Genomic DNA, 13,749 nt, shown 5'->3' with positions numbered 1-13,749 from the left:
CAGGCAGCTTGGTTAATTGCTGGACAGTGTAGTTTATGTGGAATTTGAGAAGAGTACTTACACATTTTTATTAGACGGGAAAAAATGGCAGTTCCTTGGTCAATCTTTTACAGCTTTATAAAGCATTTCAAACATATTTAAATGGCAGAAAACAGACTGTTTGGACTGTGAGAAAGTTGACTCAGATGTAAATGCCAGTCTGTTGAATGCATAGGGGTGAGATGAAATGAACAACAGGCATTTTTCACATGAATGAATGCATAGATGGATTGTAGGAAGAGACTAAATGTAAGATAATTTCCTATGCATTAAAGAAAGCCTTAAAAGCAGAAGGAGGCACTTAGACTTGTGTATTATGAAACTCACAGGATGTGTATGGTTGAACAGAGAAAACAGTTTTGGTAGCAATAGTAAGCCTGATAATGGAAAGAAGTTGGTATTAGACAGTTGTAGTAAATTAGGTGGGAGCTGACAGATGTCTAGATTGAGCAGTGTAAATAACAGAGAAAGGGACAAAGCATAGCATTATTTATCTTGATTAAGAATTTTTCTTTCCATAATCTATTTTTCAATTGAGATATAATCAATGTATAGCATTTTATTAGCTTTAGGTATATACATATACATATATCAACATAATGATTTGATATATGTATATTGCAAAATGGTTACCACAATAAGTTTAGTTAACATCATCTCACATAAAGTTTTTTTTCTTGTGATGGCAACTTTTAAGATCTCTCTTAGCAACTTACAGATATGCATTAGATTTCATAATATATTTTTGTCTGAATTTCCCTTGTATACCATGGAGTTTTCTTCTGGTCAAATAGAGAAGATGTACACCCTTGTTCACTTTTCAAAACAGGTTTTCCTCTTTTATCTTCCTTCTCCATTCCCTCAGAAAACCTAAAAGAATTTATTTCTGTGTGCATTTGCTTATTACAAATCAGAAAATATAAAATCCGCTAATTTACTCAATTCCTTTTCACCACTGTGAGTTTAGAGCCTAGTTCTATGTCATCAAGCAAATCAAATTATGTATGTTTCATCTTAAAAGATGAAGACAAGGTGGGGCTGGCCCCATGGCCGAGTGGTTAAGTTCGCGCGCTCCACTGCAGGCGGCCCAGTGTTTCGTCAGTTCGAATCCTGGGTGCGGACATGGCACTGCTCATCAGACCATGCTGAGGCAGCGTCCCACATGCCACAACTAGAAGGACCCACAACTAAGAATATGCAACTATGTACCTGGGGGCTTTGGGGAGAAAAAGGAAAAAAATAAAATCTTTTAAAAAAAAAAAAAAGATGAAGACAAGGTTATATCTCCTCATAATTTTCTAGTCCACTCATTATACTTTCAGTTTGTTCATCTGTAAAAATAATACAGTTGTGTGAAGTAATTGTTAACTGTTGGAATCTTCTTTGTTAGGAAAATGCTTTGTATATAGTAATGGACTTATGGATCATCTATGTGTCTGTGAAGAGGAAGGTAACAGAGCATGGTATAAGAAGCCAGGACGTTTCCAGGGAACATTGGTAAGGGCGTTATATCACAACGTGTTTTCAATTTTTATATTTAATCTTATGTATGAAAGATTTTCCAATTGCAGGAGAGTAAAAAGTCCATCCTGTAGTTAGCACATGTAGCTACAGTTGAAAGGTAGATATTGAAGCAGGAAAAGGGAAGTGCTTCTTTGTTTTTTTTTTTTTTTAAAGATTTTATTTTTCCTTTTTCTCCCCAAAGCCCCCCGGTACACAGTTGTATATTCTTTGTTGTGGGTCCTTCTAGTTGTGGCATGTGGGATGCCGCCTCAGCGTGGTTTGATGAGCAGTGCCATGTCCGCGCCCAGGATTCGAACCAACGAAACACTGGGCCGCCTGCAGCGGAGCACGCGAACTTAACCGCTCGGCCACGGGGCCAGCCCCAGTGCTTCTTTGTTTTTAACTCTTCATTTTCTTTTCATTCATGGTTTTTTATGTAGAAAGAAAAAAATGAGTAAATTTTTTTAAATTAAACTTTATTTTGAGATAATTGTAGATCATATGCAGTTTTAAGAAAGATATACAGGAGCTGGCTTGGTGGCGCAGCAGTTAAGTTTGCACGTTCTGCTTCTTGGCGGCCCAGGGTTCACTGGTTTGGATCCCAGGTGCGGACATGGCACCGCTTGGCAAAAGCCATGCTGTGGTCGGTGTCCCACATATAAAGTAGAGGAAGATGGGCATGGATGTTAGCTCAGGGCCAGTCTTCCTCAGCAAAAAGAGGAGCATTGGCAATAGTTAGCTCAGGGCTAATCTTCCTCAAAAAAAGAAGGAAAGAAAGAAAAATATACAGATGGGTCTCATGTACCCTTTTTCCAGTTTCTCCCAGTGGTAACATCTTATAAGACAAGTACAATGTCACAACTAGGATATTGACATTGATGCAGTTAAGATACAGAACGGTTCTATCGCCTCAAGGATCCTTCCTGTTTCCCTTTTATAGCCACACCTATTTCTCTCACCATTCCTTAACTCCTGGCAACCACCAATCTGTTCTCCATTTATATAATTTTGTCATTTCAAGCATGTTATATAAATGGATCATAACATTTTGGGATTGGCACTTTTCACTTGGGATAATTATCTGAGATTCATCCAAATTGTTGCAAGTATCAATAGTTTGTTCCTTTTTATTGCTCAGTAGTATTCCATGGTATGGATGTACCACAGTTTGTTTTGTGGGTTGTTTCCAAGTTTTGGCTGTTCTAAATAAAGCTGCTACATACATTCATTCACAGGTTTTTATGTGAAAGTGAGTATAACAAAAAACTACTCGCTGTTTTTCTCTCTGAACACTTCTGAGCCAGACATGTGTGTTTTTTCCCCCACACCAAGCTATTCTCCAGTTATCTGTGGACACCAACTGGGTATCCTACAATTTAACTCAGTTCTGACACCATCTACCTGCAGTTAGTGTCAGATCCCACAGATTAAGAGGGCTCAGTACCACAAGACTGCTCCCACTTCAGACACCAGTCACAAGTCCAGGTTGTCACCTGTGTTTCTGACTGACTGGCTATAAATTGGAGTTTCCCAGAACCCCCTCTTTGGGTTTGATGATTTGCTACAATGGCTTACAGAACTCAGGAGAACAGTTTGCTTACTTGATTGCCAGTTTATTCTGAAAGGATACAGCCAGATAGAACAGATGCATAGGGCAAGTCTTTGGGGAAGGGGTGTGGAGCCTCCATGCCCTCTCCAGATGTGCTACCCTCCCAGCACCTCTCTGTTCCCCAACCTAGAAGCTTCCAAACTCCATACTTTGGGAATTTTTATGGAGGATTTATTATGTAGGCATGATTGATTAAGTCATTGGCGTTCAGTGATTAATTCAACCTTCAGTCCCTCTCTGAGGTTGGAGAGTGGGATTGGGCAGGGGGGTAGGGCTGAAAGTTCTAACCTTCTACTCACTTGGTTGATTTCCCTGGCAGTCAGCCCCCATCTTGTGGTTACCTAGGGGCTTTCCAAAATCACCTCATTAACATAAACTCAGGTGTGGTTGAAAAGGGCTTGTTATGAATAACAAAGGACACTCCTTTTACCTTTATCCTCTGGAGCTATTTCAGGATTGAGGACAAAAAAACTATTATAACAAAAGGTGCTTGCATTATTCTGTATCACTTAGGAAGTTATAAGAGTTTTAGGAGCTGTGTGCTAGGAACCATGGATGAAGACCAATATGTACATTTCTTAATATAAATCACAGTATCACTGTTAGTCGTCATTTCTCTGAGATAAGTGCTCAGGACTGCAGTTGCTGGGTCATATGGTAGTTGCATGTTTAGGGTTTAAGAAACTGCCGGCCTGTTTTTTAGACTGGCAGTACTATTTTGCATTCTCAGCAGCAATGTATGTCTGATCTAATTTGTCCACATCCTCACTAGCACTTGGTGTTGTCACTATTTTTATTTTAGTGTTTATGATAGGTGTGCAGTGGTATCTCATTATGATTTTAATTTGCTTTTCCCTAGTGGCTAATGATGTTGAACATCTTTTCATGTGCTTATTAGCCATCAGTATATCCTCTTCATTGAAATGGCTCTTCATGTCTTTTGCCCATTTTCTAGTTGAACTGTTTATACTTGAGTTTTGAGAGCTCTTTATATAATCTAGATACTAGTCCTCTGTTGAATGTGTGGTTTCAAATATTTTTTCCCACTCTCCAACTTGTCTTTTCATCCACTGAAATAAAGTCTTTCATGGAGTAAACGTTTTTAATTTTGATGAAGTCCAATTTATCAATTTTTTTTCTGTATAGATCATGCTTTTGGTGTCAAGTCTAGGAACTCTCTATTTACCTTAGACCTGAAATTTTCTCCTATTTTTTTTCCTGAACGTTTTGTAGCTTTACATTTTACATTAAAGTCCTCAGTCTGTTTTGAGTCGTTGTTTTTGCCTCTGGATGTCCAGTTGCACAAAAGGCTGTCTTTCCTCCATTAAGCTCCTGTGTCAAAAATCAGTTAGGCATAATGTGTGGATTTCTGGATTCTTTGTTCTGGCCAATTTATCTATTTGTCTATTACCTGTATCAGTACCCCAGTCTTAATTACTGTAGCTATAGAATAAGTCCTGAAATCAGGTAGACCAATTCCTCCCACTTTATTGTTATTTTTCTTTTTCAAAGTTGTTTTAGCTATTCCTAAAGTTCCTTTGTCTTTCCATATAAATTTTAGAATGGTCTTGTTTATATCTACAAAAAATCCTGCTGAGATTTTTTTTATAGGAATTGTGTTAAACCTACATATTTATTTGGGGGAGAAATGACATCTTTACTGTGTTCAATCTTCCAATCCGTTTTCAACCTGCCTATATCATTATAATTGGAGTTTCTTGTAGACAGCATATAATTGTCATGTTTTTTAAAGCACTGTCAATTTTCATCTTTTTTTCTCTTTTTTTTGGTGAGAAAGATTGGTCCTGAGCTAACATCAGTTGCCCATCTTCCTCTTTTTGCTTGAGGAAAATTGTTGCTCAGCTAATGTCTGTGCCAGTCTTCCTCTGTTTTGTACATGGGATGCCACCACAGCATGGCTTGATGAGTGGTGTGTGTGTCTGTGCCCGGGATCCAAACCCACAAACCCCAGGCTGCTGCAGCAGAGTGTGCAAACTTAACCACTATGCCATCAGGCTGGCCCACTTAATTTTCTTCTTTTAATTGATGTATTTAGACTGTTTATATTTAATGAAATTACAGCTATGTTAGAGCTTAAGACTATCATTTCATTTTTTGTTTGCCCTGTTTTATTTTTCCTGCCTTCTTATGTATTACTTGAACATTTTTTAGAATTGTGTTTTGATCTGTAAGGTTTTTGTGTTTATAGTCTTTGCTGAGGCTTTCTAATTTTTCATTTGTTTCAGACATGTTTGTAAATGATCATTCAATGACTTTCATGTTGACTTTTAAAATCTTTGTCAGATAATTCTAATATCTGTTATCTCAGTGTTGGTGTCTGTTTATTGTCTCTTTTTGTTCAGTTTGACATCTTCCTGGTTCTTAGAATGACAAAAGATTTTTTATTGAAACCAGGAAATTTTGAGTATTATGTTATGATACTTTGGATCTCATTTAAACATTCTATTTTGATTGGCTTTTTGATACTGTTAACTCAGAGGAAGAAGGGTGCCACGTTGTTACTACTGGATAGAGCTGTCCAGGTTCCTTGCTCAGTCTCCCTTGACACACAGTGTAGGGGAGGATCTCTTTACTGTTAGACAGGTGCTATGGTCTGAGTGTTTGTGCCCTACCCCCTTCAAATTCATGGTTGAAATCCTAATGCCTGATGTGATGATCTTAGTAGATGGGGCCTTTGGGAAGTGATTAGGTTGTGAGGGCAGAGATCTCATGAGTGAGATTAACACCCTTATGAAAGAGACTCCAGAGAGCTCTCTTGCCCCTTCCACTATGTGAGAATACAATGAGAAGTCTGCAACCCAGAAGAGAGCCCTCACCTGACCTTGCTGGCACCCTGATTTTGGACTTCCAGCCTCTGGAACTGTGAGAAATAAATTTCTGTTGTTTATAAGCTACCCAGTCTGTGGTATTTTGTTATATCAGCCCAAACAAACAAGAGGGATGGGAGTTCTGGCTCCCCTTGTGGTTTCTGCTGACACTGGTAGGATGATCTCATTACTGTAGGGTGGTGGTGAAAGTCCTGACTCTCCACTACTCCTCCTCTGGCACTACCATTAGAACCATTAGGGGCTGGCCTGGTAGGACAGTGGTTAAGTTCACATGTTCTGCTTTGGCAGCCTGGAGTTTGCCGGTTTGGATCCCAGGTGTGGACCTATGCACTGCTTGTCAAGCCATGCTGTGGCAGGTGTCCCACATAAAGTAGAGGAAGATGGGAGTGGGCATAGCTGTTAGCTCAGGGCCAGTCTTCCTCAGCAAAAAGAGGAGGATTGGTGGCAGATGTTAGCTCAGGGCTAATCTTCCTCAAAAAAAGAACCCTTAGCATATTCATCATAATTATTTTAAATTCCCAGTGTGATAATTGCAAAATCTCTGCCATATCTGAGTCTGGTTCTGGTGCTTGCTTTGTCTCTTCAGATTGTGTTTTTTGCCTTTTAGCATGCTTTGTAATTTTTTTTTGTTGAGAACCAGACATGAGGTGTTGGGTAAAACAAACTGAGGTAGATAGATTTTTAATGTGAGATTTTATGTTTGTCTGGTTAGAAGTTACGCTTTGCTTACTGCTTGTTGTTGCTCTGTTGTCAGAGACTAAAATTTCCTCTAGTGTCCCAGTTCGTCTTGCCTGTTGTCTTTGGGTTTTCCTAGAGACTCCTCGAATAGAGTCTGAGGCTTCAGTTCTTTTAGCTGTCATCCTCTCTTGTTTTACAGGAGCCCTGTTGATGTGGTGGTAAGATGTGGAAGAAGGGAAACATTCTGTAGTGTTTTTTAATGAGCATGAGTTGGATATTTCCCTTACCCCAAGCTGGTTAGGTTTTGGTAAAACCCCAGTGGTTTAGGCTCTGGTAAAATAGTTTCCCTTGAGTATAGGCTTTGTTAAGGAGAACAGAGGTTTTAGATATATGTCCAAGTGTTACTTTGCCCCTTCCCCTGATTGAAACAAGAGGGGATTTTTCTTTGATCTTCACAGTGAAAATTTGGTAGGGCTGATGGAGCTAAAAATCATGAAAGTGTGAGGGGGCCCTCCTACAAAAGGCACCTCAGGGTCTTTTCTTTTTTTATTGTGTTCATAATAGTTTACAACATTGTGAGATTTCACTTGTACATTATTACTTATCCGTCACCACATAAGTGCTCCCCTTCACCCCCTGTGCCCACCCCCTGCAGCCCCCTTCCCCTGTCAACCACTGAACTGTTTTCTTTGTCCATGTGTTTGTTTATCTTCACATATGAGTGAAATTATCTGGTGTTTGTCTTTCTCTGGCTCGCTTATTTTGCTTAATGTAATATTCTCAAGATCCATCCATGTTGTTGCAAAAGGGGTGATTTTGTCTTTTTTTATGGCTGAGTAGCATTCCATTGTATATATACCACATTTTCTTTATCCAGTCATCAGGTGATGAACACTTGGGTTGCTTCCGTGTCTTGGATGTTGTGAATAATGCTGCAATGAACAGAGGGGTGCATAAGTCACTTTGAATTGTTGATTTCAATTTCTTTGAATAGATACCCACTAGTGGGATAGTTGGGTCATATGGTATTCCTATTTTTAGTTTTTTGAGAAATCTCCATAATCTTTTCCATAGTGGCTGCTCCTCTTTGCATTCCCACCAGCAGTAGGCACCTCAGTTTTTGATTAGTTCTCAAGTTAGTCTGCACTGAGCTTCCAGCAGTTTGTCAGTTACAGTTTAAAGTGTTCCTGTTGATACTAGTTTCAAATGCAGGCTTCTATTCTGGTAGGCTGTGAGACTCTGATTTCGACTGTCTCTTCAATTTTCAGGGTAGAGGTTTGCCCTGTGATCTCAATTGTCTGATGAATCTAAGAAGAGTTGTTGATTTTTCAGTTTGTTCAGCTTTTTTCTTGTTGTGAGGATGGGAGTGATGACTTCAATCTCTTCACATGTAGGACCAGAAAGCAGAATTCTTCTTTGGGTTTATTTTGGTCTTGCTCTTCTACTTTCTTGGGTGGAAACGTGGGTTATTGATTTTAAGTGCCTCCTTTTCTCAACTAAGCATTTAAAACTATAAATTTCCTTCAGAGCACTAAATTAGCTGTATCCCACAAATTTTGAAGTTGTGTTTTCATTATCAATCAGTTGAAATATCTAATTTCCCTTGTAATTTCCTTTTTTGCTTTGGGTTATTTAGAAGTATAATATTTAATTTCCCAATAATTGGATTTTTTCTAGATATATTATTGTTCCTGATTCCTAATTTAATTACATTGTAGTCAGAGGACATATTCTGTATGTTTTTACATTGTTGAAATTTACTGAGTCTTGTTGAATGGCCCGACATATGATCTATCTTGGTGAATATTTTATATGCACTTTAAAACCTATGTTCTGTAATTGTTGGGTATAGTGTTCTATAGACCATAGGTCAGGGTGACTTGTTTCATTTAGATTTTCTAAATTCTTACTGACCTTTTGTTTTAAATGTTCTATCATTCACTGAGAGAAGATGTAAAAATCTTCAATAATGATTGAGCGTGTGTCTGTTTGCCCTTTTAGTCGTGTCAAGTTTGCTTCCTGGGTTTTGAAGCCCTGTTATTAGGGACATACACATTTACACTTGATATGTTTTTCTGATATATTTTTATTATAGTGGAATGTCTGTCTTTATCACTGGTAATATTCATTATCTTGAAGTCTTTTATCTGATAGTAATATAGCTACTCCAGCTTTCTGTTTATGTGGTATATCTTTCTCCGTTCTTTTACTCAGAGACAACATGTAGTTAGGCTGTTGTTTTTTCACCTTCTCTAACAATTGCTGACTTTTTTTTTAAGATTGGCACCTGAGCTAACATCTGTTGCCAATCTTTTTTTGTCTTTTCCTTCTTTTTCTCCCTGAAGGCCCCCAGTACATAGTTGTATATTCTAGTTGTAGGTACTTCTGGTTGTGCTATGTGAGATGCCACCTCAGCATGGCCTGATGAGCGGTGCCATGTCTGCACCCAGGATCCTAACCAGTGAAACTCTGAGCTGCTAAGTGGAGCACACGAACTAACCACTTGGCCACAGGGTAACCCCCAATTGCTGACTTTTAAGTGGAATATTTGGTCCTTACCTTTAACGTAATTTTTAATATGGTTAGGTGTTAGTCTGCCTTCTTGGTATTTCTTTTCTACTTGCTCCCTCTTTTTGTTTTTTGGGTTTTTCCTCCTTTCCTGCCTTCTTTTGGATTAGTTGAATTGTAATAATATTGTATTGATTCCTCTATTCCCATTTCTAGGGAGACAGTTCTCCAAAGGCATTTCACATTTCTGTACATCTTGTAAGCAAGGTACTGACTGCCCTTTGTTTCTGACCATCTTTTCAAGGATGTTTGTATAGTGAATAACCTTGGAAGATACAATGTTTCCCTCTAGAGAAAGGGGAAGGTATCCTTACTACCCCTTATAAAGGATTTGGGTTCCCTAAGCTCAGATTTCCTCTCCTGTAATGCTATCCACTGTGTGTTCAGGTGTCAGCTAGCCTTCTTCACATTGCCTTGTTGAAATTGGGGCTCAGGGAATTGGCACAAAAATGTGATATTCTGTCCACTGCTATTGCTGTAAGTAATAAACTGTCCTTCATCAGAGATTCTTGTCTTCTGTCAGCTCTCATGAGACTGAGGCAGACTGACTTGTTAACTTGCAAGTAGGCAAAATCTGAAACCCTACCCAGTTCTTGACACCATTCACTCCCTCCTCTCCCGTTGTGCTATTGCTTCACGTATACTACATATTTGTACATTATAAATTCCACAGTTCAGTGTTATAATTTTTGATTTAAATAGTCTTATGTCTTTTAAAGTAGTTAAAAGGAGAAAGGGGGAAAATATGTTTTATATGTACCCACATATTTACCATTTCTCCTGTATTTGCTTCATTTTTGAAGATCATAGTTACTATTTGGCATCATGGCCCTTCATTCTGAAAACTTTTTTCAGCATTTCTTTATTGCAGGTATTTTGGCAATGTATTCTAATTTTTTGTTTATCTGAGATGTCTACTGAGTGTTCTTGAAGCATATTTTGGCCACGTATAGAATTTTGGCTTAATTTTTTTCAGCGTCTTAAATATGTCATTACGTTGTCTTTTGGCCTCCCGTGTGTATGATGAGAAGTTAACCTTCATTTGTATCATTCTTTCTCTAAATATATTTTGTAATTTTTCTTTCCTTTTTTTGTTTTCAGTGTTTTTATTCTATTTGGGATTTTTTGAGATTTGGGGCTAAGTTGGTATCTTTCACTAATTTGGGAAGGTTTTTTGCCATCATTTCATCAGGTAATTTCCTGTCCCATTCAGTTTCCTTTCCTCTTTGACTCCAAGTAAACCTATGTTATACCATTTGATATTTCCCCTCAGGTCTCTGAGCCTCTGTTCATTTTTCTTGATTCTTTTTCTCTCCCTTCTTCAGATTGAATAATGTCTATCTTCAAGTTCAGTGACTCTTTCTCTGCTGTCTCCATTCTGCTGTTAAGCCCACTTAGTGAATTCTTCATTTCAGGTATAGAATTTTCATTTGGCTGTTTTTTATAGTAACTGTTTTCTTGCTGAAATTCCAAATTTGTTCTTTCATTATTCATATATCATCTTTTAAGCTCTTGAGCATATTTGTAATAGCTGCTTTAGAGTTCTTGTCTGCTAATAGCATCATCTAAATCATCTCAGTGTTGGTTTCTGTTGACTACTTTTTCTTTGAGTGTGACCTCATTTTCTTGTTTTTATGTCTAGTGAATCTAGGTTGGATAGTGTACATTATGCATGATACATTATAAAGACTCGGGATCTTTTATATTCTTCTGAAGAGTCAGTTTTGTTCTAGAAGGCAGTTAATTTTGGATAGATTCAAACTCCAAACTCAGGCTCTCCTCTGGTGGGCTGCAGCTGAAATTTCCACTCAGCCTTCAGCTGCTGCTTTTTTTTTTTTGGCCAGGACCCTGATGTCTTCCCCTGGGATTGCATAATTTAGTGGAGTCTTGTGGGTGATTTTGTTTGCAAATCTTAGATTTTATGCCCTTTGTCCAAAATTTCTTCCCTTTCTGATAATTCTGCTAGCCTGAACTCTGTGTTTGCCATTTCAAGCAAGTAGATGTGCTGTTCTTTGCCACTGCCACAGGCAGAAAGCTGGAAACTTGCAAAGCTTACTCATTGGAGTTTGTCTTTTAACAGCAGACCTTGTTCTAGTTTCTGCCTGCTTTTGATTCCTCTCCAGAGATTTCAAATACTGGGTTTAAATAATATTCCCTCAGATTTCATAACTGGTCAGGAAAGTTAATCTAACCAATTCTCTGCCATTATTCCACTGCCTTTTTATAATAATCTTTGAAAAACTTGGTTTCTAAGTCATAAGTAGAACAGTCCAAAACTGTGTAATACAGATTTTATTCTGTAAGCAGAAAGTATCATCCAAAAATGCTTTACTTGTGTTTGAAAGTTGAGGAAAATTCCTTTTTTTAAAAAAAAGAATGAACATATATAAGTCTGAGAAGCTCAGATGTGAGAAATAAATGCTTGAAAGAATCCAATGATTGATTATCACTATAAATTTTTTGTATATCATGTTCCAGTATATATTTTGACAACTTTTTTCTATTATTTTAGGATGCCTTTTTGAAAATCATTCGAAATGAGGGTGTTAAATCCCTGTGGAGTGGCCTTCCCCCTACCTTGTAAGTTGAAATTTAATATTTTTCTTACTAAAAGATGGTGGTTGTTTTGTTTTGCCTTATAATCAGCATGGTTGGACAAAATTTTTAATATTAGAACTTTTTCTTTTTCTAAAGCATTGTTTTGTGAGTTTCACGACAACTCACACATTTCATGATTTGCTGGAAGGACTCACAGACCTGAAGAATGTTATACTCATGTCTGTGGTCTGTTAAAGCAAAAAGATACAAAGCGGAATCAGTAAGGGAAAAAGACACAACAGAAGTTGACTAGGCATAGGCTTCACGAGAGTCCTCCTTCATGGCATCACATAAGACATGCTTATTCTTCCAGCCTTAACCTACAGTGGCATGTGCAAAGTGTTTCTGCTTTAGAACACACTTCAATTTCAGACTCTAGGGCTTTTATCGGTGTTTGATGACGTAGGCACATTCTGTCTTCATGACCAGTAGTGATTACCAAAACTCAAAACCCCCAAAAGGAAAGCAGATATTTACCAAAAAATCACGTCATTTGTACAAATAAACCTAGACAAGTTGGTTTAGTGCTCCAGACATGCAGAAAACCTTACTATAGGGAATATTCTAAGGGCTAAACTCCTTGGAGTTGGCCAGAGGTCAAGCGTGTAAATAGGCCCTCCTAAAGACAGAGAAGATTTGAGCAACCAGCCCTGCTGTGTTAAGATTTTGGTGCACAAGCATTATGGGTTTTTTTCTGTTTAGAAGTTAAGAATTTGGTGTTCATTTGACTTTTCATTTATTTTACTAAAATTATTAGAGATACTGTTTTACATATATTTTCCCTTTACTGGATACATTTAATTTTCTACTACCTAGCAGTTATATGAATTAATATGGTAAACTGGTAAGGCTGAATCTAAAAATCTCAACAAATACCTTTCCTTTCTCTGCCTTGTTTCTTTCTAATTTGTCTTCTTATGAAGCAAATTAGTCAACTTCAAGGCATATATTTTAAAGTTGTAAAGTTAGTGGAAGATTTAAGACTATCACTCAATCCTATTCCTAAATTCTCATCTTTAAACTTCACAATAGAATGTTAGGCATTCCAGAGTATGGTCTGTGAATGTCCTGTAGTTAGACCATAAACATAGACGGGTTTCTTGTTGTATTAATATTTATGACATGATAATGCCTGCAACTTTGTGTTTAATTAATAATTTCCTTTTGATATTTTCATTTGAAAGAGTATGTCACTGAAATTTCCTCAAAACTAGTATATATAATTTCAGCGATATTAATTGTAATTTATTTCCAGTTATAAGCAGGTATGATATATGGTCCGTAGTTCAGAAGAATTTTACAGTTGCTCTTGTACTTTTTACTTCAAGGATTTTCATGTTATGGTAAATGTAATTGGGAAGGAAGATTTGAGAGACCAGAAACAAATAAAACAAGTCAAGGAGATAGAGAAGTGTCCTCATTGTCTTATCCTATTTATGACCTGAGCTAGTGCTCTGTAACTTATCTTTACAATTAGAATGTAAACTTCTGGAGGGCAGATATCTACTTTACATCTTTTTGTTGCCTACTAAGTTAAACACTAATAATTTTTTAAAGTAAAAGAAAATGGCTCTCATGGACTGATTTGTAGTTTTCAACTTATACAAAATATGTATTTTAGCTTATATTTAAGAATGTGTTTAAACCTTTTGATAGTTCTGTACACGTTTTTTTGTTTGTATATTTCTAACAGAGTGATGGCAGTTCCTGCCACAGTTATTTATTTTACCTGCTATGATCAATTAACTGCTCTTCTCAAATCTAAGTTAGAAGAAAATGAAAGCTACATACCAATTATTGCTGGAATTGTGGCTAGGTGTAAGTAATAAATTTACTATATTTTCATTTTCATTTCTATTTAAAGCTCCTTTTAAAATTTTGACATTCATGGAGAATTTGTATGAA

The 13,749-nt window shown here is 37.2% G+C and overlaps 1 protein-coding gene across 3 annotated transcripts in view; it reads left to right on the top strand.

Moving 5' to 3' along the window:
• The window catches only part of SLC25A40 (solute carrier family 25 member 40), a 53,688-nt gene that overhangs the window by 27,305 nt on the left and 12,634 nt on the right, over positions 1-13,749 (top strand). For all 3 annotated transcript variants that reach the window (XM_046669439.1, XM_046669440.1, XM_046669441.1), the window contains 3 exons: positions 1,430-1,536; positions 11,759-11,826; positions 13,538-13,662. In XM_046669439.1, coding sequence (XP_046525395.1) covers positions 1,430-1,536; positions 11,759-11,826; positions 13,538-13,662 — 300 coding nt within the window. The remainder of the gene's footprint in view (positions 1-1,429; positions 1,537-11,758; positions 11,827-13,537; positions 13,663-13,749) is intronic.

The sequence above is a fragment of the Equus quagga genome, chromosome 8, assembly GCF_021613505.1.
Source record: "Equus quagga isolate Etosha38 chromosome 8, UCLA_HA_Equagga_1.0, whole genome shotgun sequence".
Classification (NCBI taxonomy): domain Eukaryota; kingdom Metazoa; phylum Chordata; class Mammalia; order Perissodactyla; family Equidae; genus Equus; species Equus quagga.
Note: the sequence above shows the minus strand (reverse complement) of the source record. Positions and strands in the feature narration are given on the sequence as shown.